Source organism: Juglans microcarpa x Juglans regia, chromosome 4D (assembly GCF_004785595.1).
Source record: "Juglans microcarpa x Juglans regia isolate MS1-56 chromosome 4D, Jm3101_v1.0, whole genome shotgun sequence".
NCBI classification, from domain to species: domain Eukaryota; kingdom Viridiplantae; phylum Streptophyta; class Magnoliopsida; order Fagales; family Juglandaceae; genus Juglans; species Juglans microcarpa x Juglans regia.
Genome location: NC_054600.1, coordinates 34,638,335 through 34,664,070, shown reverse-complemented (window position 1 = coordinate 34,664,070; position 25,736 = coordinate 34,638,335). Strand labels below are relative to the sequence as shown.

The 25,736-nt window shown below is 33.7% G+C and overlaps 4 protein-coding genes across 6 annotated transcripts; 2 read left to right on the top strand and 2 right to left on the bottom strand.

The window, feature by feature from the left end:
- Nucleotides 1-9,565: 9,565 nt before the first annotated feature.
- On the top strand, nt 9,566-15,029 carry LOC121259368 (homeobox protein knotted-1-like 3). 3 transcript variants are annotated; one of them, XM_041160929.1, is made up of 6 exons: nt 9,566-10,521; nt 13,016-13,136; nt 13,608-13,801; nt 13,886-14,017; nt 14,398-14,534; nt 14,610-15,029. In XM_041160929.1, exons 1-6 carry the CDS (start codon nt 9,718-9,720, stop codon nt 14,647-14,649), a joined length of 1,428 nt encoding a protein of 475 aa, XP_041016863.1. In that variant the 5' UTR covers nt 9,566-9,717; the 3' UTR covers nt 14,650-15,029. The 3 variants fall into 3 exon arrangements, with proteins under 3 accessions (XP_041016863.1, XP_041016864.1, XP_041016865.1); XM_041160930.1 differs by having other exon boundaries at nt 9,567-10,521; nt 14,613-15,029; XM_041160931.1 differs by having other exon boundaries at nt 9,568-10,521; nt 14,621-15,029.
- Nucleotides 15,030-15,985: 956 nt separating this feature from the next.
- Nucleotides 15,986-16,390, bottom strand: LOC121260322. The gene has a single exon (XM_041162146.1). It carries the CDS (start codon nt 16,388-16,390, stop codon nt 15,986-15,988), a length of 405 nt encoding a protein of 134 aa, XP_041018080.1.
- A 2,522-nt stretch (nt 16,391-18,912) lies between these two features.
- Nucleotides 18,913-19,622, bottom strand: LOC121259367. Its single transcript, XM_041160928.1, has one exon. The coding sequence runs from the start codon at nt 19,519-19,521 to the stop codon at nt 19,111-19,113; it is 411 nt and encodes a 136-aa protein (XP_041016862.1). The 5' UTR covers nt 19,522-19,622; the 3' UTR covers nt 18,913-19,110.
- A 1,961-nt stretch (nt 19,623-21,583) lies between these two features.
- Nucleotides 21,584-25,577, top strand: LOC121259365 (hydroxyproline O-arabinosyltransferase 1-like). Its single transcript, XM_041160927.1, has 8 exons — nt 21,584-22,172; nt 22,662-22,729; nt 22,885-23,086; nt 23,239-23,336; nt 23,456-23,525; nt 23,983-24,054; nt 24,261-24,374; nt 25,194-25,577. The coding sequence occupies exons 1-8, from the start codon at nt 21,762-21,764 to the stop codon at nt 25,251-25,253; spliced, it is 1,095 nt and encodes a 364-aa protein (XP_041016861.1). The 5' UTR covers nt 21,584-21,761; the 3' UTR covers nt 25,254-25,577.
- Nucleotides 25,578-25,736: the final 159 nt, after the last annotated feature.

The window sequence follows — 25,736 nt, the reverse complement described above, 5'->3', positions numbered from 1 at the left end:
TTCTTTGTCTGTATAATTAATTAGTACTGTGTATTTACTTCCCGTGTACTTCGGTTTTTAATTAAAAACAAAAACAAAAACAATCACCTTATCAACCTACCCATCCCTTATTTTATTTGGAGAAAAGGACATTCAATTCATGATTAGTGTGAAAAATAAATATATCAGTAAGAAAAAAGAAAAGAAAAAAGGTAAGTATTAAATGGGACAACATGGGGAATCCTCTGAACGTGTGGGCCCATTCTTACCGACTAAGAGTCTGGGCCCCATACGAACTGCACGTCGGGCAACGAAACTACCGGATGCTCCACGAAATACAGACCGCGTCTCCGACAGTTAACCCATCTTCTACAAGTTGGGGGGATATTTTGTCCTTTCGACGAAACTTTGTCCCAATATTTCACAAATTGCGCTGGAGACTCTGTAGTTTTGTTTAATTTATTTATTCTTGTTAGGAAATCCCAGTTTTCGGGTCGGATTATTTTAGTAAATGACTTTTAAGTATATAACATCAACTAAAATAAGGACTTATTTAATATAAAAGTGGGATTTCTTTTTTCATTTATTTATGGAATACAAATTAAGGAGATTAATAAACATTTTCGGATTGTGTTGCGAAAATAATAGATTCAGTTTTGTCCAACTCTGCACTTTGAAATAAATTACTTTTACAATCTTTTAAATAAATATTTATATCATGTCGTGTAAGGCACTTTGTAAGGAACTCTAAAAATTACACGTTTTAAAAAAGAAAAATTATATTCATTATTTTTATATACTATACATTATTATTATTATTATTATTATTGATGATTAGTAGAATAATTCAATAAATTTAAGAATAATAAAAAAATAAAAAAATATAACATGTAATTTGTAGAAATGATGAATAAAAAAAGAATAAATTTTCACAACCTCCTAACACTCCACATTTCACATTTTTTTAATTTTTATTATTTTTTTCTTTTATCAAATATTTATTATATGAATAATGAATAGAAAATTTAAAATAATTTAAAAAGAATAAATTTAAAAAAAATTTAAAAATTTAAAAATTTAAAAAAATATGAAATATAGAATGTGGTGGAGATTGTATAGCAAAATTCATAAAAAAAAAACTCTTTAAAAAAGGGTTCTACAGTGCTACCATTCTCTGACTCGAGAGGGAGGGGGGGGGGGGGTCGTCCTCTGAGACTTGTCTTCGACAAAATATGTTTGAATAATAATAATAATATATTAAGAGCAATGATATCTATACTTATATATAATTATTTTTTAAGTTTATTTTAAAATTAATAAACACAAAATTTACATAAAAATAATTAATTTTTTAATAATAAACTCTCGTATTTTTTTTTTAAATACCTTGTACAACCCTTACTTACTGTAACATTATAGAAACTATGAATGTGGCAATTGGGACAAAGGCATGTGAAGGACGAAGCACGCGTGGGTACAAACAGCGATTAACGCTTTGACGTGGGACATTACATTGGTCGGTTTCTCAGGCAGTATTTCAACGACAAAACCCGAAGATTCTTATTATATTTCAAACGACTGTATTTTAATTTTTAATCGTACTGATTCAAATTTTTATTCTTTCAATTAACGACTTATAAATAAATAAAGAAAAATGATACTCTTAAACTGATTCTTAAGGCTCAATTTTATCGCTGGGATTTTTTATTTTATTTTATTATTTTTTTAATGACTAAATAAGTATTTTTTAATAATATTATATTTTTTTATTTTTTTAAAAAAATATTTAAAAGTATTCAAAATACATGTAAAAAAAAAATTTATGCCTAACGGTGAGCTGTGGAAGTAGCGCCGACCATAAATAAAATATGAGTGGGGCTATTATGCCGCCTCACTCTTACTGCTGAGCATATCGTCCAGTGGTTTTTTTTTCTTTTTTTTTTTCATATTTTTTTAATATATTTAAATATTTTTAAAAAATAAAAAAATACATCAATACACTTAAAACCACTTCCTTAATTATTAAGTAAAAAAAAAAATTTGACTAGAAATCAAAAGGAGCGGTAAGTGTGGGGCGGCAAACTAGTTTTTCCCATAAAATATTAAAACACATAAAAATTTGAGCAATAGGAGTGAAATGAACCTTAGGCATCTATGTTGTGCACATAAAAGAAGCGAAAAAGAAAATTAATGACGGCCAAAAAAATTAAACGGAGAGAAGACAAGCTATATATAATTTAGCAATAGTTTTATCCACTTTTTAAATATAAGGTCCGCGTTTTGTTATTATTTTAAATAATAGTGCTATATGTGAATAATAAATAATATTAATTTTTTTTTAGGAATTATAGTTATAATTGTATATGTGCAAACGCTCAATAATTATTTTGAAAAAAGTAAATATATACGAGATATATATAAAAAAATTAATTTTTTAATAATACAAAATTATTGTATGACATTTACATGCTTCATAATTATATATAACATTACTCAAAACTTTTAACTTAAATTGTTTTAAAAGACAAAAAGAAAAACAAAGCAAACAGACAAAAGCAATAAACGTTGAGAAAGTCAGAATCGGCCATTCCCTAAGATATATGGCTCATTTATTTTTAGAGATGAGATAAGTTGAGATTAAAGTTAAAAAGTTAAATAAAATATTATTAAAATATATTTTTTAATATTATTTTTATTTTAAGATTTAAAAAAGTTGAATTGTTTATTTTATTTTGTATAAAAATTTAAAAAAATTGTAATGATAATATCAGATGAGATAAAATAAAATGTTTGCTAAAAATAAATAAAATCTTGGATAAAGTATTTTTAGATGAAAAGTGAACATTACCAACAAAATAGATTTTATAAAAATAAATATATAAAATTGACTAAAATATTTATTTCTTTTATGATAGGATTCTATGCCGATACCGTTTGCCTGACGGCAGGTCCCAGAAAACAACAGATAAATATTGGAAGAAGAGAATGGAAGGAAGGCGCAAGTAGGGGGACCAAAGTTCAAACTCCTTCTAGGTGGACAGTTATCATTGGTTAAGCCGGCGGCTGTCAGAGAAGTCTAAATTCTTGTTGGTCCAAACCCGTCCGATCCCGCCATGTGGACGGCCTGGATATGCTTATCTGGCGCGTGCTTTTGAACTGGTCCCAACTTGTGGTCCAATAGACAAGAGCTCGACGCGTGTCGCAGTATCATTATCAGTCCCGCGAGTAGCGGAGAGAGTTAGCGACGTAAATCATGGTCCCCCCTCCCTTTTCGGGTTCCTTTTCGGCGATGTTTACAAACGAATATGACAAAGAGAAATGGTATGCCGAGAAGATAAATTAGAGATCATAGAGATACTTTAAACTATAATTGATATCGTTAATCTTGTATTGTTTTGTCTTCAACGGGTAATCCGTCACGCTACCATGGGATGACGTCGAGGACACGCTCCAAGACTACGGGGATACTGTCCGGGCTACCACGTACAGATACGCATTATGAATACACAGTTACGTGGACATGGATACTCTTCCTTCCATGGCTTACGTTGCAAATCATGATTATCACTTATCACCGTTAAGGTCTTAGTTTGTCAAATAAGGTGAGAAGGAAGTTGAATATATATTTTTAGAATATATTATTAAAATATATTTTAAAAAATTATTTTTATTTTAAAATTTGAAAAAATCAAATTATTTATTTTATTTTATGTAAAAATTTAAAAAATTTATAATAATTATATAAGATAAGTTGAAATTTTTTATAAAAGTGAACGAGACCTAATTGTTACTTACGTTTGCTAACACGTGTTTATTATGTCTTTAAATTAATAACCTAGTTTGTACATTATATGCTACATATATATATATATATATAAATATATTATACCTAATTCATTGCCAGTGGACATATATTACTTGAGAAAAAAGGATGGTCCCTCCCATCCGGCCGAAATAAAAAAAGATTTCTTAAAAAAGTTAGAGTTGGTGATTTTTGTTGACTTGTGGTAGCATACGTTAGTCAATTGTAAGGTAAGATCTGAATTAAATAGTGTGTTTAGATAAGATAAATTTGGATGGTTTGTAAATAGTAATGAGATATTTGAATTTGAGTGAGATGAGTTATAAATGACTTGAGTTAAAATATTTTATAGAATTTTGAGAAATGACAGAGAAAAAATTGAATAACACAATTATAAAGTAAAAATATTGTTAGAATATTATTTTTGTTTTGAGATTTAAAAAAGTTGAATTATTTTTTATATTTTATTTTGAAGTTTGGTAAAGTTGTAATAATTCAATAATGATTAGTTGAAAATTTAAAATTAAAAAATATTTATATTTATAGTATTTAGATATTAAAATGAGATGAGATAAAATATAATAAGATAGAAGCGTCTTTTTATCCAAAACATGCCGTTTTAAGGCTATGAGTAGTTTTGCCCCTACTTCCTATTAACATTTGTTACGTTGTGAGTTGTCTTTTGAACTTATACAAAATGGTTTATTTTTATTGGATTCTAAAACGGATCAAATTGTACAAAGCAGTGAACATCTGCGAGTTTCTAGAATCATTGGCTCCATATGAGTAGTGTTTTATAGTATTCATTGTAGTGGTGCACACAATGTATACACTACAATTCACTAACTTCTTCTCTCCAGATAGATGGTTGGGATGATGCCATATAGGATGTACAAAGTAGCTGCTCTCAAATAGTAACTTCTCCCAATATTATTTCGCCTCATATATGATCTAAGAATGCATTGATAAACGCTAAATTTGTTGATGCTGGATGTCCATTTGATTAAAATAATTACAGAGTGCCAATATGACTAATTATTTTTAGGTTTCGATGTGATTAGCATGTATTCAAACTTGACATGAAATTTTACCCATTTAAATTTTAAATGATGCCGTCATGATACCTTGAATTAACTAACTTATGCACGGATCGAGGTAAGAGGAGTGGAGTATTTTTATATGTCCAAATTCATTAAAATAGATTAAAAAATATTAATCATAATCTTAGTCTTGACACCACATGACACACATAATAAAATATACAAGATTAATTATTTCCCTGCAAACGAGGGCGAGCTCTTTTCATCATCGTAATCCGACCCCATACGTGACACTTGCTGTTTTGGGGGTAACACGACTTGCTGTGGTTTGTGACAGATCTACAACGAGAGAATCAGTGCGCTCACGCGCATCAATGTGGTCGTTGCTACAGTTGAAAATCAAATAATATTAATTTACGGAAAAAAAAAAATGAGATTATATAAAATTAAACTCACCAAATTAACCTAATAATTTTATCTCATTCTTTAAAGAGTGGCTCTACAGCACACGTGGGGATCATTTTGTTTTGTTTTTATTTTATGTATTTGTTTAACACTTCTGAATATTTTTTTTAAAAAAATTTAAAATATCATTAAAAAATACGTTTTTAATCACTGAGTAAAAAAAAAAACCCACTGTCCCCATGTGTGGCTTGAGCATTTCTGTTCTTTAAATTTATTTAAGTAAAACTGTTTATTTTCTTGTACTGACTAAGGCTTTGTTTGAGTAATAGAGTATTTTGAGAATATTTTACTATTATTTATTATTTTATCATTATTTTTTATATATTTTTCATTACTTTTTACTATTATTTACTATTATTCAATATTTTTTCATTATCATTTACAAAATATTTGAAATTATTTCACTATTTAAGAGCACTCTCATTGACTTGTCTAAAATTCAATTTTAACCAAATTTAACTAAAAAGACACTTAAAATACTCAACATTGAATTAGGCACATCTAAATAAATTTAAACTTGAGCTACAGTGATTCACTAAATATGTGGATGAAAAGTAACTTAGCCAAATACTATAATATTCATTGATCACTTCTCTCACCAAGTATGTAGGTATTTTTTGTAATTAAAAAAGTTGGTTCTATTTATTATTATTATTAAATATAAAATATGATAAAAATAAATTATTTGGTTAATACTAATTAGAATATTAATTATTAATTTAATTAGAATATAATTATTAATTTGAGTAATGATATACACACAACATATTTTCACAACACATTTCACAACAATATTATATGATGTTTTACAAAAAATATCTCTCTTTTAAAACGTAGTTGTATAAAGTGTTGTAAAAAATATTGTGTTTAAACTATTTTCCTATTAATTTAATATTTGATAAATGTGATAAATATTAATATTAATTTAATTAGAATAATTATTAATAATATTTAATTAGTAGAATAAAAAATGTGAGAAAAATAAGTTAAATAAAAAATTATTAAATTAATAATATTTTTTTATTATATAGAAAGTAAATAGATAATTTAATGTGGTGATATTTGAATGAAATGGGCAAATACAAATTCATGTGATATTGACTAAAATTTGAATTTGCATTCTCATTTGTTTTCAAGAAACTTCTCAATTCATCTCAATTAATCATTACAATCTTTTTAAATTTACATATAAAATAAAATAAATATTTCAAATTTTTAAATTTTAAAATAAAAATAATATTAAAAAAATATATTTTAACAATAAATAATCTCAATTTTTTAATTTTAATCTCAATTTATTTTATCTAATCTATGAAAATAAACAATTAATGAAACTGCTCTAATCACGACCTAAATTATTCCTCCTTTGACTTGAGCTTCAAAAAAGAGAAAAAAAAAAAGTATTGGGAAAAAACAGCTCCTGCCTTTGTCGTACGGCAAAACTCGAGAACCAGCAACGTGCACGCTTGGTCGGAACGCAAACAACTGTTTCCCACGCGCTTTCGTTCAAGCATACGTTGTTAGTCGTGGCGGTTTTAATACAGAGAAACATTTTCATTATAGGTGATACCCGCCCCTGCATATACAAGAGGAAAATTTTTTCCCACATCCCGGTCAATGGAAAATTTTTTCTCGTATCCCATCCAGTGGCCGGGATGTGGAGGTAGACCTCCATCTATCTGCACCCCCGCATGGACGGCGACGGCGACGAATGGGACTGGGTGCAAGTCATGCAAATTCTTACTTTTGAATCTTCGGTGACGTAGATGAAGAGAGAGAGACTGGGCGCGAGTTGTGCGACGACGACGAGATGGGGACGACGATGCAGAGAGAGGGATCGGTTGCGAGACGTCGAGAACTCAGAGAGAGGGAGAGACTGAGAGCGTGCCAGAGAGGGAGAAGTGAGAATGAAGAAGGTTCAGGAATCGGGAAAGGGGCTGGGGGATGGGTTTTGATATAAACTCATGTCGTTTCATACCTAGGTTTTTTTTTTCTTTTAATATATATATATATAAATCCACAGGGGGCGGGGTGGGGGTCACATCTGCCGGACGGGGTGATTCGCCCCGCCGCACGGGGGCAGGGCAGGGCAGCGGGCCACACCTAATTTTCATACTATTTCATCTTATTCATTATTATAATTTTTTTAAATTTTTAAATAAATAAAATATAATATAATTTTTTTAAATTTTTAAATAATAATAATATTAAAAAATAATATTCTAATTATATTTTATTTAACTAATTTAAAACCATCTCATTTAATCTCAAACAGTCATAAATATCGACTATTTTGATTTGCCTCTTTTAGATATAAAAACGATTTCATTTTATCTTATTTTATCATTATAATTTTTTTTTAAATTTTTATATAAAATATAAAATATAATAAATAATTTAATTTTTTCAAATATTAAAATAATAATAATATTTAAAAATATTTTATTTAATTTTTAATTTTCATCTCCACCTTATCCAAAGGGGCTAAGTATCTCCTCCGTCCGATCCTATTCATAGTCAACCGACGAACCATAGAGATATACACAGCTTTTCCATTTTTTTTTTAAATGATCATACTTTACTATTTACTACAACCGAAAGTGAACGTCATATCAACGAATTAATGAGTAATTCTATATTTATAGATTACGTAAACGCGGCGTATTCTTTTAAGGGTAATATATACACATAATATATTACGAGTGGGCTACTATGCCGGCTACTCTTGCCGTCCAATAGTTTTGTTTGTTTGTTTGTTTGTTTTTTTTTTTTTTTTTTTTTTTTTTTTTTTTTAATTTTTTAATATTTTTAAAAAATAAAAAAATATATCAATACATTTAAAATCACTTCCTTAATTATTAAATAAAAAAAAAATTTTTAACCAACGGTCAAATTGAGCGGTCATAATGGAGCGACATAGTAGACTTTTTCATATATTATATAATACATTACACAATAATATTATAAAATATCATTGTATAATATTTTTTATTAAAAAAGAGTATAATTTATTATTAAAAAATTATTTTTTTATATAAATTTCATATTTTTTCATTTAAAAAAAAATGGCGTTTGTACAACCTAAATTATAAATATTATTTCTCTTATATCGTATTGATTACAGTAATATTTGTACAAACACATAATTAATTAGTATTTTGAATAAATAAAATTTTGGTTAATATATGTATAGTGCCATAATTGAGTTTATTTTTTAATCCCACCATTACAATTTTTAACAATATTATTGCATTGCTTCCAATCTTGTGACATGATTTGCTGATAAGTTTGAGAATGTAAGCATCAAGGAAAAGTCCAAATTATATTTGGTTTATAAATACTAATCAAGTTACATTTAGAGTGTGATTGAAATCATGAGAGACGTTGAGTGGTAGGGAGGACGGACGTGTACAAAAGCCAATCCATTTAATTTATGTTTACAACTAACGACAAAAACTATAGTAATAATTGTGAAACAAAAAGGGTGAGCTTAATCAAATGGCCTAATCAACATACTTCCTAAGTTTGGTTCATACTAGAGCAGTTTTCCGAGCGATCACCTGAACTCGAAACCATCCTCACAAAAACAACCACCGTCTATCACTGGTGGGGGTAATATGTGACACGATCTATTAATTTAACACAAATACGATACGATAAAAATAGATTAAAGTTTAGCTTTAACGGGTTCGGGTTAATCCGTTATGACCCGTTAAGAAAGTTAAAGTTACAACTATATCCTTATACCTAAAAAATAAAATTTTTGAGATTTTAATTTCGATATTTTTATTGTTTTGATTGTAATTTTAGACTTATAGTTAGTTTTATATTTTTTTATAGATATTGTGATTTTAAAATTTATATAAAATTATGCTAAATTTAACTAGATAAAGAGATTAATTTTGAGTCTGTTTAATCCATTTATATAAAAGGGTCAAAATGGGTTGACACAACACGACCCGTTATGTTAATGGGTCATGTTAGGGTTTGAGATATTAACATGATAAACTTAATGAGTTAGGTTAGGATTAACCTATATAGTATAATATACATATTTTGACACGATATGAACACGATCCATTAACACGAGTTGACATCCTTGGATAAGAAATGATCTCATCTTATAATTTTTTTAAAATAATAATATTTGACCTCATTTGATATCACTGTACAAACCAGCCTAACCACTCACTCTCTCTCTCTCTCTCTCTCCCCAACACATACCCCCTTTTCGTTTTTAGTAACTCAAAGAACCTCATGGCTCATCTTTCTCTCTGTCTCTCGTTGAGTTCTTCTTTGAACTTCATCTGCGTCTTTTTGTAAGTCTTATTATATCCAGGCCATTTACCTCTTCATCATCCGAGAGTAGTTCTCATAAACTCTATCTCTCTCGTTTTTCTCTCTCTGTCTCACCCTCTCTTTACTTCATTCATGGCGTACCACAACCACCTCTCCCAAGACATCCCTCTCCAGCATTTCACGGACCAATCCCAACAACAGGAACCGCAAAACCGAGGCTTGCCTGACAACAATTCCTTGCGCACCATCGACCAACTCGCCGCCCACTCAACCACCTCTGACCCGACCTCTAAACCCGGCTCCAACCACCACCACCACCACCCCTTGCAAACCGCACCCAATTGGCTCAACAACGCCCTTCTCCGCACCCAAGCCCAGTACAACGACACCACCACCACTACCACCAACAATAACATTAACAGCACCAATTTCTTGAACCTCCACACCGCCTCTGATTCTACCGCCGTCTCCCAATCTTCGAACCAATGGCTGTCCCGCCCCATCCTTCACCGCAACAACAGTAACGTAATCGACGACGTTGCCGCCGGCGGTAACTCCATGATTGCCGCCACCATGTCCCACGAATCGGCCGAGAACTTGAAGAACAGCGGCGGTAGCGACAACCTCAACCTCAACAGCAGCAACCCGAAAAAGAGCGAGGGAGCCGTAGGAGTGGGAGTTGTGGTTGAGAGCGGGGAACATGGAGTGATGAACTGGCAGAATGCAAGGTACATGGCCGAGATTCTGGCCCATCCGCTTTACGAGCAGTTGCTCTCCGCCCACGTGGCATGCCTCCGGATCGCTACGCCGGTGGACCAGTTGCCCAGGATCGACGCCCAGCTTGCCCAGTCCCAGAATGTGGTCGCCAAATTCTCGGCTCTCGGACATGGTTCTACGGGCATGGTTGGGGACGATAAGGAGCTCGATCAGTTCTTGGTACGTATTTTTCGCTTTGATGTCGTTGTTTTGTTGTCCAACATTCGTTGATTGTTGCAATTAAAAGCTTTCTACAACGAAAATTTGTGTTTATCGTTTATCTCCTTTATGTATGTGCAACTACTTGGTTATATTCCTAGTTATGATCCATCAAATTCAGATGTGTTTAGGGTATTTTTTTTTTATGAAAATTTCTTCTGAAGACAATCCATCGACTAGGCATTCTTGGTGATTGAAGTGTGAAGTTATTACCAATCTGTATTGTTCCGTGAGGAATGGTAAATTGGCAATGGCGAGAAAGACCACTTTTTTGCTTCTATAATTCAATTGGGACCGAAGCCTAGTTGGTGTTTTTGTGGCTTGTAATTTGGAATGGACGGTGGAACTCTTTTTTCATGAAGCAAAAGGAAGGATGATGCATCATTACTGGTAATTTCCCGGTTGCTGCCTATTGATTTGATAGATGTCTTCAAGTTAAACGGCCTTTCTTCCTTGGGAATAGATAGCACAACTTTACTTTTTAAATTTTAATTTTTATCAAGTAAAGGTTAGCATGCCTCTGCGTGGCCCATCAATTCTCCAGCATTCCCGGGTATGGAAAGCCGTTGAGGTCCATTTAACTGTGCATACACAAAAAAAAAATAAAATAAAATAAACAGAGTGTGATCTGTGCCGAGTTCATGCTGCCCTCCAGGACCGAAAGCAAATTAGATGTTCTTCACCGACATGTAATTTGCTCTCAAGTTTTTCCGGAATGCCAATATTGGAAGTCCCTTGTTTAACCGCTGGTAGAAGGAATTGCCACCACATATCCTTCTTTGTCGTCACAGACTCTCAAGTCCTACAAGGATAGGAATAGGAACTCCTAGTCTTTTCAGCCGAAAAAACCTAGCAGATGCTTTCATTGAATATTACACTCAGAAAGAAAGAAAAAAAGACAAAAAAGAAAAATTGTTAAAGTTGTCTACGTTGCTTAGGTTACTCCAAAGTTGGGCTGCGAGACATCATGGTGATTGTTATGTGAATAAAGGGAGTAACCTCGACTGATGAACCTAATCATTTAAACAGCTTTCACATATTGGGACTAATCAATGAGAGGGCATCACAATCCCTGTGCTAGAAAGCCATATCCAGGATACCCGAATTTTCCTTTTCTTTTTGGCATGAATCTTTGAGGTTTTCCCATGGTTCTCACCATGAATTTGAAGGCAGCCCAACGTCATTATTTACATTTTAATTTCATTGAATTAAATGTTCTTGACTTATTTTTTTCTCCGCTCACTCTCTGTCACAAAGTTCTAGTGCCTGTTGGAAAACTTCTTGCTATCTCTGATGATTTGAAATCCCAGACAGGGAGAGAGTAAACTAACCTCTCCTAACCATTTGTGCACTTCTGTCTGCCAGGTTAGTTTCAGAAATGGTAAAAAATATAATTTTTGGTAGTCATACAGGGTTAAAGGTCATTCGGAATCTGGAGAGTATGTAGCAAGGATATGTGCTGAACTACATGCATGCATGATATATTCTATCATATACCGCATAGATATTTTTCATCATTGAAACTTCATGTAGGATTACATATACTACTTTCAATTAGTTGGAGTTCTTAGTGTAACTTAAGAATTAACAACTCCAAAGGTACGTGTGCTAATTGCAAATATGATATTAATTGGATCCTCGTGAGGGCTAGTGGCACGCATGAAATTCGGATATTTTCACTTATGCTAATACGAGGGAACTTGGATACAACCAACATAAATATTTTATATCTCATGCGCTATAATCAATATCAGAACAGGCATATAGAAAAACTCAGCAAGCTCCAGATTGCGTAGTAGCCATCAACAGATCAGGGAACTGAACTTTCTTGGAAGCGTGTCATTTTAACTTGTATTGAATGTCAAAACTTCTAAATGTGTGAGATGCATTCTTTGGCTATACAAAAATAGGACTGCTACATCTACAAAGGAATTACACAAAAACAATCCCACAAACTGACATGCTTTCATTTAATCCGTTAGATCTACTTTATAATAAAAATAACTTTATAATCTGACAAGTTACATCAAGCCGCGTCAGTTTATGAGATTGCTTTTGTGTAATTACTTTGTGGCTGGAGTATTTCCCATACAAAAAACATTAGTTGGAACTCCATAATCTCTTTATTTGGAGTCTGATTCACCACATTTATTTATGTTTATGTTTTTTTAATATTTATATATATAGGTATGATCCATGTTTAGTGGTAGAAATAGATGTCAACGTTCTTGGAAAAGACTGAGTTTATAAAAATAAAGGTTTCTGTTTATGCTGTTAGTTAATTGTTTAACCAACAGGATGATACTGAGTTACGGTGGAAAGTTTTAATTTAAGCTTATAAGGCTTACATGCCTGCTTGTCCTGTACATCTGTAATTTGCTGTCTCTATGCCCTTTTTGTAAATTGGCTTGTCATGATAGAATCAGGTTTTTTATCTTCTCCTTTGTTAATGTAGACACATTATGTTCTGTTGCTTTGCTCCTTTAAAGAACAACTGCAACAACATGTCCGGGTCCATGCAATGGAGGCAGTAATGGCTTGCTGGGAGATTGAGCAATCCTTACAAAGTTTAACAGGTGATATCCTATGATAGTTACTTGATCACACAAACCATGCCAAGTAGAAATTATGACACTGCGATATAGTTACAGTCTAGCTACCAACTGCGGGGAACAACAAATACCCTGCTGGGGGGGGGGGGGGGGGGGAGGGTAATTTAGCAGCTGCAAGATGTTTTCAAACCATTGCAATACACTTTTTTATACTAGCATGGAACATCCACTATTAATGCTGAAGAATTCCTAGAACAATGAGTGTTGAAATCACTATAGTTCACTTGAAAAAAATGAAAAAATCTTTTAAACTACGTGTGGTTATTTAGATGTACTAATAAGGCAGCGTCTTATCAAGCTCAAAATGGTCTGCCCATCAAACCAGGCACCATTAGAAAATCAACTTCTTTTTTACACTTTGGTCTGGAAGCAATCATGCATGGGAAAATCAAGACTTACTAAAGCTATAATTTCTCCTAATGCTTGCATGAACAGGAGTCTCTCCAGGTGAAGGTACAGGTGCAACAATGTCTGATGATGATGATGACCAAGGAGATAGTGATGCCAACTTATTTGATGGAAGTTTTGACGGTCCAGATAGCATGGGTTTTGGTCCTCTTATACCAACAGAGACTGAGAGGTCCTTAATGGAGCGTGTGAGGCAAGAGTTGAAACATGAACTGAAACAGGTAATTTCTGGGACTATTGATTGCAACGTATTATGATATATCTTTAGTGTTGCCAACTGAACAGTAGTCTCTTTCTCTTTATAGGGTTACAAGGAGAAAATTGTAGACATAAGGGAGGAAATTTTACGCAAGAGAAGAGCAGGAAAACTTCCTGGAGACACCACCTCGGTATTAAAAGCATGGTGGCAATCACATTCTAAGTGGCCATACCCCACTGTAAGTTTGGGCCAGTTAGAAATAGTTGAGAAATCGTTTTGAACTATAGTTTGACTTCATAATAGGGCAAAAGGCTATATAGAGCCAATACGACACCCCGCCATATCCGGGAGTGTATGCTCACGTCAAAAGCCACAAATTCTCCTTCCTAAAGTTGAAGTGCGTATAAAGCTGAAACTGGTTTTTTCAAAAACCTTATAATGAGTATGCTGCTTAGAAGTTAATATCAGTTTAGTCAAACAAATGTTGCAAATATTTGTGTACAAATTATGTCAGTTACGAGCTGAATCTGCTTTCTTCAGAAATCCTTTAATGAGTTAAGTTATAAGCTTCATAGAAGTTATTTTGCTCATCTATTCCTAAATTCTATGAAATTACAGGAGGAAGATAAGGCAAGGTTGGTACAGGAAACTGGGTTGCAATTGAAGCAGATAAATAATTGGTTCATTAATCAGAGGAAGAGGAACTGGCACAGCAACACCTCGACTTCTACAGTCTTGAAGAGCAAACGCAAGAGGTATCCAATTAAAAAGTGCTTGTTTGATTGTTTAAAAATTCCCACGAGCATTGCACCAACCATAATTTGAAAAAGAAGTAATGCAGGTGAAAACACCCGTGATCGGTTTATGTAAATGGAAGGAAGAAAATTCAAGAACAATTCCTCGACTGATCTCTCTCTTCGTGCTTAGTAATCAATCCAGCCTACTCCAAAAATATTTATATTATAGGCCTTCATGGTACGACTCTGGGCTCAAGTAAAACACTCGAGGATGGAGTTGAGATGATAAAATCGGTTCGTGACATTTCACAAATTATATGTTCAAAGGCTTTACACAGTGTAGCGCATATATATATATATATTATATGATGCCAATCTCAGTAGGAAGTCCAGTATTTATGAATTGTAATTAATTCTGAAAATGGCTTGAATGCCGTTGACAAGATTATGATTTTTTTTTTTCCTTCTTCCTGCCTAGCTAGCCTGTGAATACTAATAGTGAGGGTTAAATGTGGATGTACAGTGTAATAATCTGTGCATGTTGCCTTACATTTATACTTCAATTATAGCTTTTGATTGAAAATTGTATTGGAGAGTTAATTTTATTTCAAATTAATATAGCATAAAAGTTTTTAATAGTTTGAAATTTGATGGACCTGATCATGCTCTTCGAGCAATTCCAAATACCATATATATAACTGGCACGAAATATCATAATGGTATGCTCTTCATTAATTCCCTTTTTAATTTCACATGATATCGTTCTCTAAAAATGCTAATTGGTATGTCGTTCTCTAAAAATGTTCATGAAATCAACTGGGAATACGTTTGATACAAGTAATTAATTCCAATGGGTCAGGCAATGACTATAATTATTATTAATGATCCATCAAGCTAACACGGTTAATGGAGGAGCAATTTTGATGCTTAGCGCCTGTAATCATGATCTATAAAATGCTAATGCTAGTTTTGAATTTTCTCTACATAATGCTACGATACAAAACATGAACATTGACGCATCCGATGAATATCAAGTCCTAATCCCAAGATTTAGGTTGCGTTTAGGTAGTAAGGTATTCTCAAATATTCTATGAATAGTAGTGAAAAAATAATAATAAAATATTGAATAATAGTGAATAATAATAAAAAAATAAAAAAAAAATAATAAATAGTAGTGTAGCGAGATATTATGAGAAAGTACCTTCATGTTTCAAGGGTGAATCTATCAATATGTTCACACACACACACATATATAATATTATAAAATATAAATATAGATATATATCCAAATTAAGAATGTTTATCTGAAATGAACTTCAGCTAGATCAGCTATGAATTGGATTTCATAAACAGGAAAAAAACAAAACAAAAATAATTAAAAAAAAAAAAGGCAACAGGTTCGTGATCACGTCCCAACTTGTCTTTGTACTACCAAGTGGAGCCGTATCATATAGAGCCATGACATCGGGTTATGCACAATCTTCTTCTCTATTTATTCCATCATCAAAATTAAGCGCGTAACTCTGCAGATCGTAGCGATATTGATTCCTCCTTTTCTTGTTAATTCCTGCACGCAGACTGAAAAATCGAATAAAATCCTTCCACTTCGGCCCACCCAACACCTCCGAAAACTGCTTGACCTGCCTCAGCTTATTCGCCACCCAGTTTTCCTCTCTCTCTCCGTGTTGTTGCAGAAGTAGATGTCTACGGGTGACATTGTTATCCGGGCACCATCCAAAGCAAAGTCCCCGGAAACAGCCACAAGAAGAAGACGTACCCATCTCTTCATCATAATCTTCAACGATATCATTCTCTTCTAATTCCAGGTTTTCGCTAATGGAGGCCGCCGAATGTCCATGTATTTGGGTAGCCATGGTAGAGAGTGAAAAAGAGGAGAAGAAGAGCTAGCTGGGGCACGAAGACGAAGCTGGATGTTTCAGCTTTAAAAACAGGAAGTTGGTATGCATAGGTGAACACGTATTTAATAATTACGCGATTAAGCAACTAATCAAATTAGCTATAATTAAGACCGGAGTTTTTATTTTCTTTTTGTATGCATGTTCACTTTTGGCAGCGCCCGTTTGTGATTAGACATTCATGATACTGCCGGCCAATCACAAACTGCAGCTGTGCCTTATGTGGAGCCTGTTAGTTGACAGTTAAATGCCAAGATATACAACCCTTGTCTTCGATCGGCAGTTGGATGCTTGAGTGCAAAGTTCGCTTTAGCCAGCTGATCACTGTCGTCTTCGTGCATGCCACTCATTGTTTTCAACCGTTTTTGCCGGCATATTTTTTCACTATTTTATTACTCGTTCGAAATACATAACGTGTTTTCTTTTTAAGTTAATCCTAAATTACGGGAAATATTTAGTCATTTTATTTATTAGTTTAGTCATTAGTGCTCTTGTTTTAACCTTTTTTTCTTTAAAAAACTGAGCTTATATTTTTTTCAGAATTTTTGAGAGTGAGATTCTTTATTTTATAAAAGAAAAAATACGTACAAAACTTTAGCAGATTAGTACGAAAGAAATCTAATATGTAAGTCAAGATGTCGATACCGCGATCTATATTTCCATAGTTAATTGATATGTGGGCTTGCATCCCGAGAAATTGGTCTCTTATTGGCCCATGAGTTTTCAGCTCAATTATGTTTGGGGAAGAAGATCAATGCTCATCATTTAAACGCGCTAAACCCGAGCTTTTGATTGATTCAGTTCCAACTTCGAAACCAACCAACTCGACATTGTCCATATTCGCTGAGGCTGCTACCAATCAAACTGCAATAAATAGCATTTCTTTTCACGTCATTAGACCAACTTAATGCCAGAATCTCCTCTAAAAATATGGCCTTTACTGGATGGCCCTTCGTGATTAAGAAAAGGTTTCCCCTGCTTCGCTAGAATGAGAAGATGGCAAAAGGGCAAAAGGAATATTGAAACGTATGGCTTCTCTTGATTAGAATACGACGAAGAGAGGCTCCTACTTTCTCAGTGAACCTCACGACTTTCTCGCCTCTTTTTTAAGAGGCTTTGATTCTCTAGGTTTAATAAAAAATAGTTGACTTACTTCTTCAACTTGCAACGCTAAAACCATACAGAAAATGAAAGCTCAGCTGATCCTTTGGTCGAATCTGATGTATTAATGTATTTATGCGACTAATTAAATAGAACTGGCCTGGGCTGGGATGATCCTTGTGGTTTCTGATCAGGGACTGTCTTCGAACGTTTTCCTTAAGGGAATTGGAAAAATTTCCATAAAGAAAATGGTTAACTTTACAACAAGATTAATTTTATAAAATTGAAATTCAGTTTTAGTGAAATGACATAATTTCCATTTATTGATTGCAAAGTAAATTGTAAAATAGTTATAAAAAAACTATAAATGTATCATTATCCAATATCATATAGTGCGTGTGCTATACATGCCTCTTTCACACTGCACCATTATCCTGAGGTCGTTCGGTCCAATGTGATCCATTAACGGTCTTGGTCTTTTTTATAATTGACTTTCGTCTTTCCCCTTAGTTCACATTGGGCAGAATGACTATTATCATGTATAGTCATGAATTGTATTCAAAATTATAAGGTATGGTTTGAAAAGATCATGAGATTAATTGAATTTCTGAACAATTTAAAAAGGGTTTGTTCATAAATTTTAAATGCATATATTCTTCTCACTCAGTAAAAAGAACGAAAAGGAATAACAATTAATTAATAACATTGTTTGTATGCGTCAATTTTATTGTAAAAGTATTCTTGCCAGAGAGATGCTTTGCACCAAGATCAAGGATAAAACAGATGGCTCGGCAAAGAGATACAAAGCTAGACTAGTCCCTTCAAGAATATTGGGTCGAACACCTTTAAAGATAAGAAACATTTGCCCCAAGTTGCTAATTAAAAGACCCCCCATTAGTGGCATTCTTGCCTTGGCTCCAATAAAAGTGGCCCTTATCTAAACTTGGTTGACGTGAAGAATGCCTTTAAACAACGCTAAGGGAAGGGGGGTTCTGCAGGAATAATTTGGATACAGAAACTATCTCACATCATCTCATCTCATTATTACATTTTATTTCAAAATATAATAAATAATTTATTTTTTTCAAATCTCAAAATAATAATAATATTAAAAAAGAATATTCAAATAATATTTTATTCAACTTATCTAAATACATCTCATTTCGTCTCGTCTCGTCTCGTCTCATTTCATCTAGAGTGTTTCTTATTTTTTTCTGGTTCTACAATCCACGAACACCTTGCACATTCAACAAGGATGGCCGTTACGCTTCAGATTATTATGGTAACGCTTTTGCATGAGTCATGCACACAACACATGATTCCCGAAATAATACTCTCAACTTTTGAACACCAAATGCCTAAATTAGAATTGATTCTAGTATTTTTTTGAAACCTAGGTTTCAGAATGCTAGGTTTCAGAATTGATTCTAGTTGTAAGCGCAATTAAATACATCAAAAAGATATACATTATAGTACGACCTCAGGCAACATCATGGATTTCAGGAAAACTACTTACGGATATATATATAATGCTGTACATAAAAACAACATCAAGGACCTGAAGGGCTAGATTATTCTCAGCTAAACGTAGCGATCTCCCTCCTTCGCGGCGCCACCGTGACTTCAGAAAAATCGGTCGGCGGCGAAGGTGACGCAGCCAGTCTCGCCGAGAAATTAAAGGGGAACTCATCGAGCCGGGCATCGTCCTCGAAATTGAGGGCGTAACTGGAGGGGTCGTAACTGAAGTCGGCGGAGTGGGAGCGCCGGCGGGTCTTTCCGATCCGAGAGATCAGGTTCCGGCAGCGGTAGCGAATATCGGGAAGGTCTTGGGCGGTGGATTTGAGCCAGGCGTAAGGGGAGCGGGGAGTGCGAGGCTTGTCATGGTCGACGTCTAGAGGTTCGTGGTCGTGGACGGAGGAGGAGAAACAGCACATCTTGAGCTTGTGCCTGAGAGAGGGAGGGGATGGCTGGTGGTATTCGTTATACATTGGCGGACGATAACGAAAACGAAATTCAGAGTCGAGAGAGGTCGAGAGAGAGAGAGAAATTGATGAGAAGGGAGGCGGTGGATGTTGTTATATATGGTAAAGGAGTGTAAATAGATGAGGGAGGATTCGGGAGATAGAGAAAAGGCCAAGTCAGTGAGCAGGGCATAGCTGGAAATAGAGGTAGAAAACGTGGGTCGTGCGTGGTGCCGCTTTTTGCCTCAATTCCGCGTCAGATTTTTTGCACTCAAACTCTCCCCAACGGCTTTACTACACTACACACTCGTTTTTTTTTTTTTTTTTTTTTCTCTTTTACTTTTTTGATATTAAATTTTCTATGACATTTAGACAAAATAAAAAAAGAAAAAAAAAAGAAAAAAAAAAAGACTAAGGCCATGTATGTATTCGGAATTCCGAAAGTGTGTGTGTTTATAAATATACGAGCAGAGTAAAAGTAATCTTTATTGGTAAAGGAGGAGACCTCCTTGTATTATATAAAAAAAATAAAAAACAAACAAAATGTGTGTGAGAGAGAGAGAGAGAGCTAGTCTGCGGAAGGACGAGGGAGCGTAACCCTTTTCTGTGGGGTTTCGTAAAAGGGCAAACCGATAAGGCTGTTTTTCGAAGATGAGTCAGATTGGAGAATTTGTGATGCATCTACATATTGCATGAAGATAAAAAAGGGGTGGCTGCTCCGATCCTTCCACCCCGTAAATACAAATCTAATTTGTAACTTTTGGCTTTGACATCACTCCCATGTGGACGTCAATTGAAAGAGGGGACCGCAGTGTATATATATATATATAAGTATTAAAAAAATGAATAATAAAAGTTTATTAAGTCATCAATGATTCAATTGTTTAATAAATTTAATTAGATGAAAAGAATAAATATAATTATTTAATTATATTTTAACATTCGTGTCTCATCAAACTCTCCTTTAACAAGTCAACTCATACAAAAATTTAATGATTTTATTGTATTCTAATAAAATTTAAATAAATAATTTTACTACACATGAGTAAGTAAGTTAGCACACCACTTAAAGTGAAAATCTATTATAACTTTAAAAAGAAATTAAATTTTTTAATATTATTAATATGTAAAACAGTAAAACTTCCAAATGGGCATGTATTGGATGTATTAAAAAAAAAAACTTGTAAACAGATTTTGTCTTGAATAAAAGAAGCCTAATTGATCACCTATCGTGGGCCTGCGCTGCAACTGTTGAGACTAGTGTTAAAATAGACTACTATTGATCAGAAACGTCGACTGGCACAAGATGTTGTTGGCTGATGGCTGATGGCTGATGGCAGACAATTGTTTTTATTTTAAATAATAACCACTGTGTATTAATCAATGGTAGAGATTTGATTATACCAATATTTTATAGCTTTTCGAGTTAATATGCCAGATATGATTATAATGATGGATATGATTTTTAAATTTCATTAATTGAGTTGTTAGCAGCAGTACCCATGTGATTTAATTATTAAGATCTCATTTGAATAGTAAAAATATTTTATCTCATCTAATTATTATAATTTTTTTAAATTTTAAATAATAATAATATTAAAATAATAATATTTTAATAATATTTATTTAATTTTCATCTCAATTCATCTTATTTTAACTCACTATCCAACCAACATCTAAATTTTTATTGGTATATGACATTATTTATATCATGTAGAACTCTCTTATTTGTTCTCATGAATTAAAGGGCCCTTAGTTATTTATTATTTATTCAGCGATATGGGTATTTTCTTTTTCCATTTTTTAATATATATATATATATATATATATGTTATACAAATTAATTCAATTTTGTTCCAAACATGCAAATCATTTTCATAACACTCCTAAATATAGAATTCGTGTAATCTCGTTAACGTAAAATATATTAATATATTATTTCTTTCAGTAAAAAAAATTAATTACTTTGACTGTTTAACAAAATATTGTATAATTAAACATTGCATCTGTTCACTTTGAAATTTTTTTCGCAGATCCCTTGGTCAATGAGTCGGTGCGTCGCAGAGAGAGAGAGAGAGAGAGAGAGAGAGAGAAGAGACATCAATTACAGCTAAAGACGACGACTCTTTCTGTCAGAGCCACCTTCATCAAGCTCTATCTGTCTCCACACAGAAATTGCAAACACATAATACACGTTGCATATAGATAGATACTAGAGAGCTCTAGAGCTTAAGAGCTCAGCTCTAGAGTGGGATTCGAATAGAAAAATGGCTTGCGGTAATATTTTCTTCTTTCTGCTCATAACCTTCTCAGTAGCTCTAATCACGTACAACATCATCGTCTCTGCCAATGCCTCTCTCGGTCAAGAACTCCCTAGCCCTTCCCGTTCATTGAAAATCTCCGTGGACCCCATAATCAAGATGCCGGTGGACAGATCGAGAGGTGGGCTGGATTCAACGAGTCCGAGGCGGCTGTTCCACACGGCGGTCACGGCCTCGGACTCCGTTTACAACACGTGGCAGAGCAGGGTCATGTACTACTGGTTCAAGAAATTCAAGGACGGACCCAACTCCGAGATGGGTGGCTTTACGAGGATCTTGCACTCTGGAAAACCTGACAAGTACATGGATGAGATCCCCACCTTTGTTGCCCAGCCTCTCCCTCCTGGATTGGACCGGGTGCGTCTTCCTCTTATCTATACTTTCCCTTCTACTACTTTATCTAACTATTAGCACACTGTGAAGTCGATTGGGTTTTCTGTTGTGTTATTTTAACTTGAAGATATTTTGATAGGTGTTTTGAAGGTTATTGGAAACAACAATGGCATCATAATTTAGATTTTTATGATCATTTTTATGTGATATCTCTTCACACTGCCATCAGGCAGAAATAAAAGAGATAATTTTAGATGAATAATTTACTTTAAAAGCCACATCCGATTCTACTCATTAGTTTATCAGCCTTTCTCTCACACATTGTTATGAAGTGTAGGACTTCTCTCCTTGTCCATTGTTCATTGGTCATGCCAATAGTTTTCGTCAATAACATTCTTGATAATTTATCAGAAAAAAGGATAGGATTTCTCCTTAGACGTGAAGAGAAAACTAGGAAAATCTCTCTCTCTTTCTCTCTCTCTCTCTCTCTATTCTTACACCTCACAATCGCAGGGTTATATAGTCCTCAACAGACCATGGGCATTTGTGCAATGGCTTCAACAAGCAGACATCAAAGAGGAGTATGAAATAAATAACAATCTAATTCTTGTATTTGATAAGATCTTTCCTTCCCCTTCCCCACTCCACCTTTTTTTCGTTGGTAGATCTTAATTTATGTATACTGTTTTTTTTTTTTTGCTGAATAAATGTATACTGTTCAATATGATGTATCTAGCTACATACTGATGGCGGAGCCAGATCATATTATCGTCAAGCCCATACCAAACTTATCAAGAGAAGGGCTTGGAGCTGCATTTCATTTCTTCTATATTGAACCCAAGAAGTACGAGTCAATACTAAGGAAGTATTTTCCTGAGGACAAGGGACCAATAACTAACATTGACCCGATAGGGAATTCTCCAGTCATAGTTGGAAAGGTTTGTATATAATATGGTGATTTGGCTTAATGAAACTAACCCTTTTTTTTTTTTTTTTTTTTAATAAGCAAAAGATTTTATTCATTGAAATAAGCATGGCCCAAGTACACAGAGGATGAAAGTAGTGATAGTCTGTTTTGGTTTCTTTATAGGAATCTCTCAAGAAGATTGCTCCCAGTTGGATGAATGTTTCCTTGGCTATGAAGAAGGATCCTGAAACAGATAAGGCTTTTGGTTGGGTGCTTGAAATGTAAGGGTTCTCTAATCAACTCAATTTTGTGTTGATTTTGAAGTACGGTTATTGATCTCTACTCCATATCCTATTATATATATATATATATATATATATATATATATATATATATATAGGTATGCCTATGCTGTTGCATCTGCTCTGCATGGAGTTGGTAACATCTTGTATAAGGACTTCATGATTCAGGTATGATGAAATTACCATTCTTGTTACTCAGTGCACATACCTTGTTCATCTTCAACGATTTGCTAATCCGGTAGTAGTTGGTTCCCTACTATTTGCTATTTCAAAAACATTCCGAACTATTCAAGAATGGGAACATTTGCTACTTCATTTCACATTTCAACATGCATTCCTTTTCCCCACTCTTAATTAGCTTTAATATTTCTGAGATCATGGCTGAATTTGTCATTTTCAAGCATTATGCAATTTATACTGTTGTTTCAAATTCTGTTGAGTCCTGGTGCCTTTATGGTTCTCCAATACTGAACCTTCATCTTTATAAGAATTAAGGTAATTAATTTTTATCTGAGTGTACTTCAATCTTTTGGATACAAGCTCGACCACACTAATTGTCTTGCATCTTCTGCCATTTCTTAGTATTGGCATCTAACTTCGTAATGGTACAACATCCTCATATCAGCCTCCATGGGAGACACAAGTTGGCGAGAAGTTCATAATCCATTACACTTATGGATGTGACTATACCATGAAGGTAGTTTTCTTTTGTGACTCGGTTTCCACAAATTTTTTCAGGTTAATGTTTCTTTGGAGACAGCACGTGTAGATGCTTTGTGTGTGTGTGTGTATGTTTGGGTTTTTTTAGCACACGTATATCAGCTTTGGATTTTTGGCTGATTTATCAGTTTCCTGTTGTATTATTTGGCTTATGCCGTCTACATTGCCTGCTCTGATATTCAGGGTGAGTTAACCTATGGGAAGATAGGAGAATGGAGGTTTGACAAAAGATCTTATGACGATATCCCGCCACCAAGAAACCTTTCATTGCCTCCACCTGGTGTTCCAGAAAGTGTGGTAAGTTCTCTCTCGCCATTTAAAGTTCAAACCTTATTGCTGAACAACTCGTCTGGCTCTATTTTATTCATTCGTCTTTCCCTGGTGATCACTAGCAGTTGACTTGTTTGTTTTCAAAAAACTTCTCAATTAATCGTTACAACTTTATCAAATTCTCATATAAAATAAAATAAACAATTCAATATTTTCAAATTCTAAAATAAAAATAATATTAAAAAAATATATTTTACTAATATTTTATTCAACTTTTAATTTTTATCTCAACCCATCTCATTTACGAAAACAAACGAGATCTTAGAATTTTGGACATAAACTTACAAACACGATTGTGGTGGGTGGGCCCATGTATCTCGGGTTACTTGCCATTGGTGGGTCCCAACGGCTTGCCTTGCTGAGGTTCCTTGTCATCAAAGAAAAAAAGGATACAATGGGTCACGTTTTTCAGGGCTTGTTTATATAATATACAAAGGTAGCGTCCAACCTAAAGCTCCATCCAGACACATGCCACCCTTTTACCTACCGAGCTAGACACCCTTTGACAAATAAGCTACAGTTAGATTTGAGCCAAGTCTTTAGTGACCAAATAACTATGCACGTGTAGATATAGTTTGTATTCAACAATGGTTGCGAGTCTTTTAGACCAATTGGTAACACCTTAATTTTCACTAAAAGAACCAAGAATTGAATTCTCCCTCCCCCATGTATTAAAAAAAAAAAAAAATTCAATGGTAAGGGAGATAGAAGAAATGATATCTCTTAACTTGGTCTCGGCATTGCTTCCAAGATTTAGGTTTTTATGGGCAAGTTCATGCATTGCAGGTGACTTTGGTGAAAATGGTCAACGAAGCCACGGCAAACATCCCAAACTGGGGGTCGTAGAGAAGAGTTCTGCGGCAAGGTTGATGTATATATTCGTGTTTTGGTTTGGGGAAGCATAAGTGCTTGGTATTCGTACAGATTTTATATTTGTGAAAACCCTAGTGAACTTTTCCATTTCCTTCAATTGAATTGCAAACACCGCCAAATATACAAGTTTCAATGCACGTCCGTCCGTTGCCCCCAAAGTTTGTATAAGCAGTTGTCCGGATTTTAATGCGTCTAATAAATATTCAGGAACTAAGGTTCAGTTTAGAATAATAAGATCAGTGGCTCCGGGCAAGTAGAGAAACAGGTGCTGTATATAAATTAGTTTTCTTTTCTTCTGTATGTAGAGATGTTTACTTATTATGCTTTGTAGTCGCTCTATAGCCTGGCCGTTATTTTAAGACTATTTTGTTAGAAGTTTTGTCTCTTGATTTCTTTTTCTCCTGAGAAAAGTCCGGATTAAGTGTTTTTTGTTTAGTTTTCCCCCCGAAATTACAG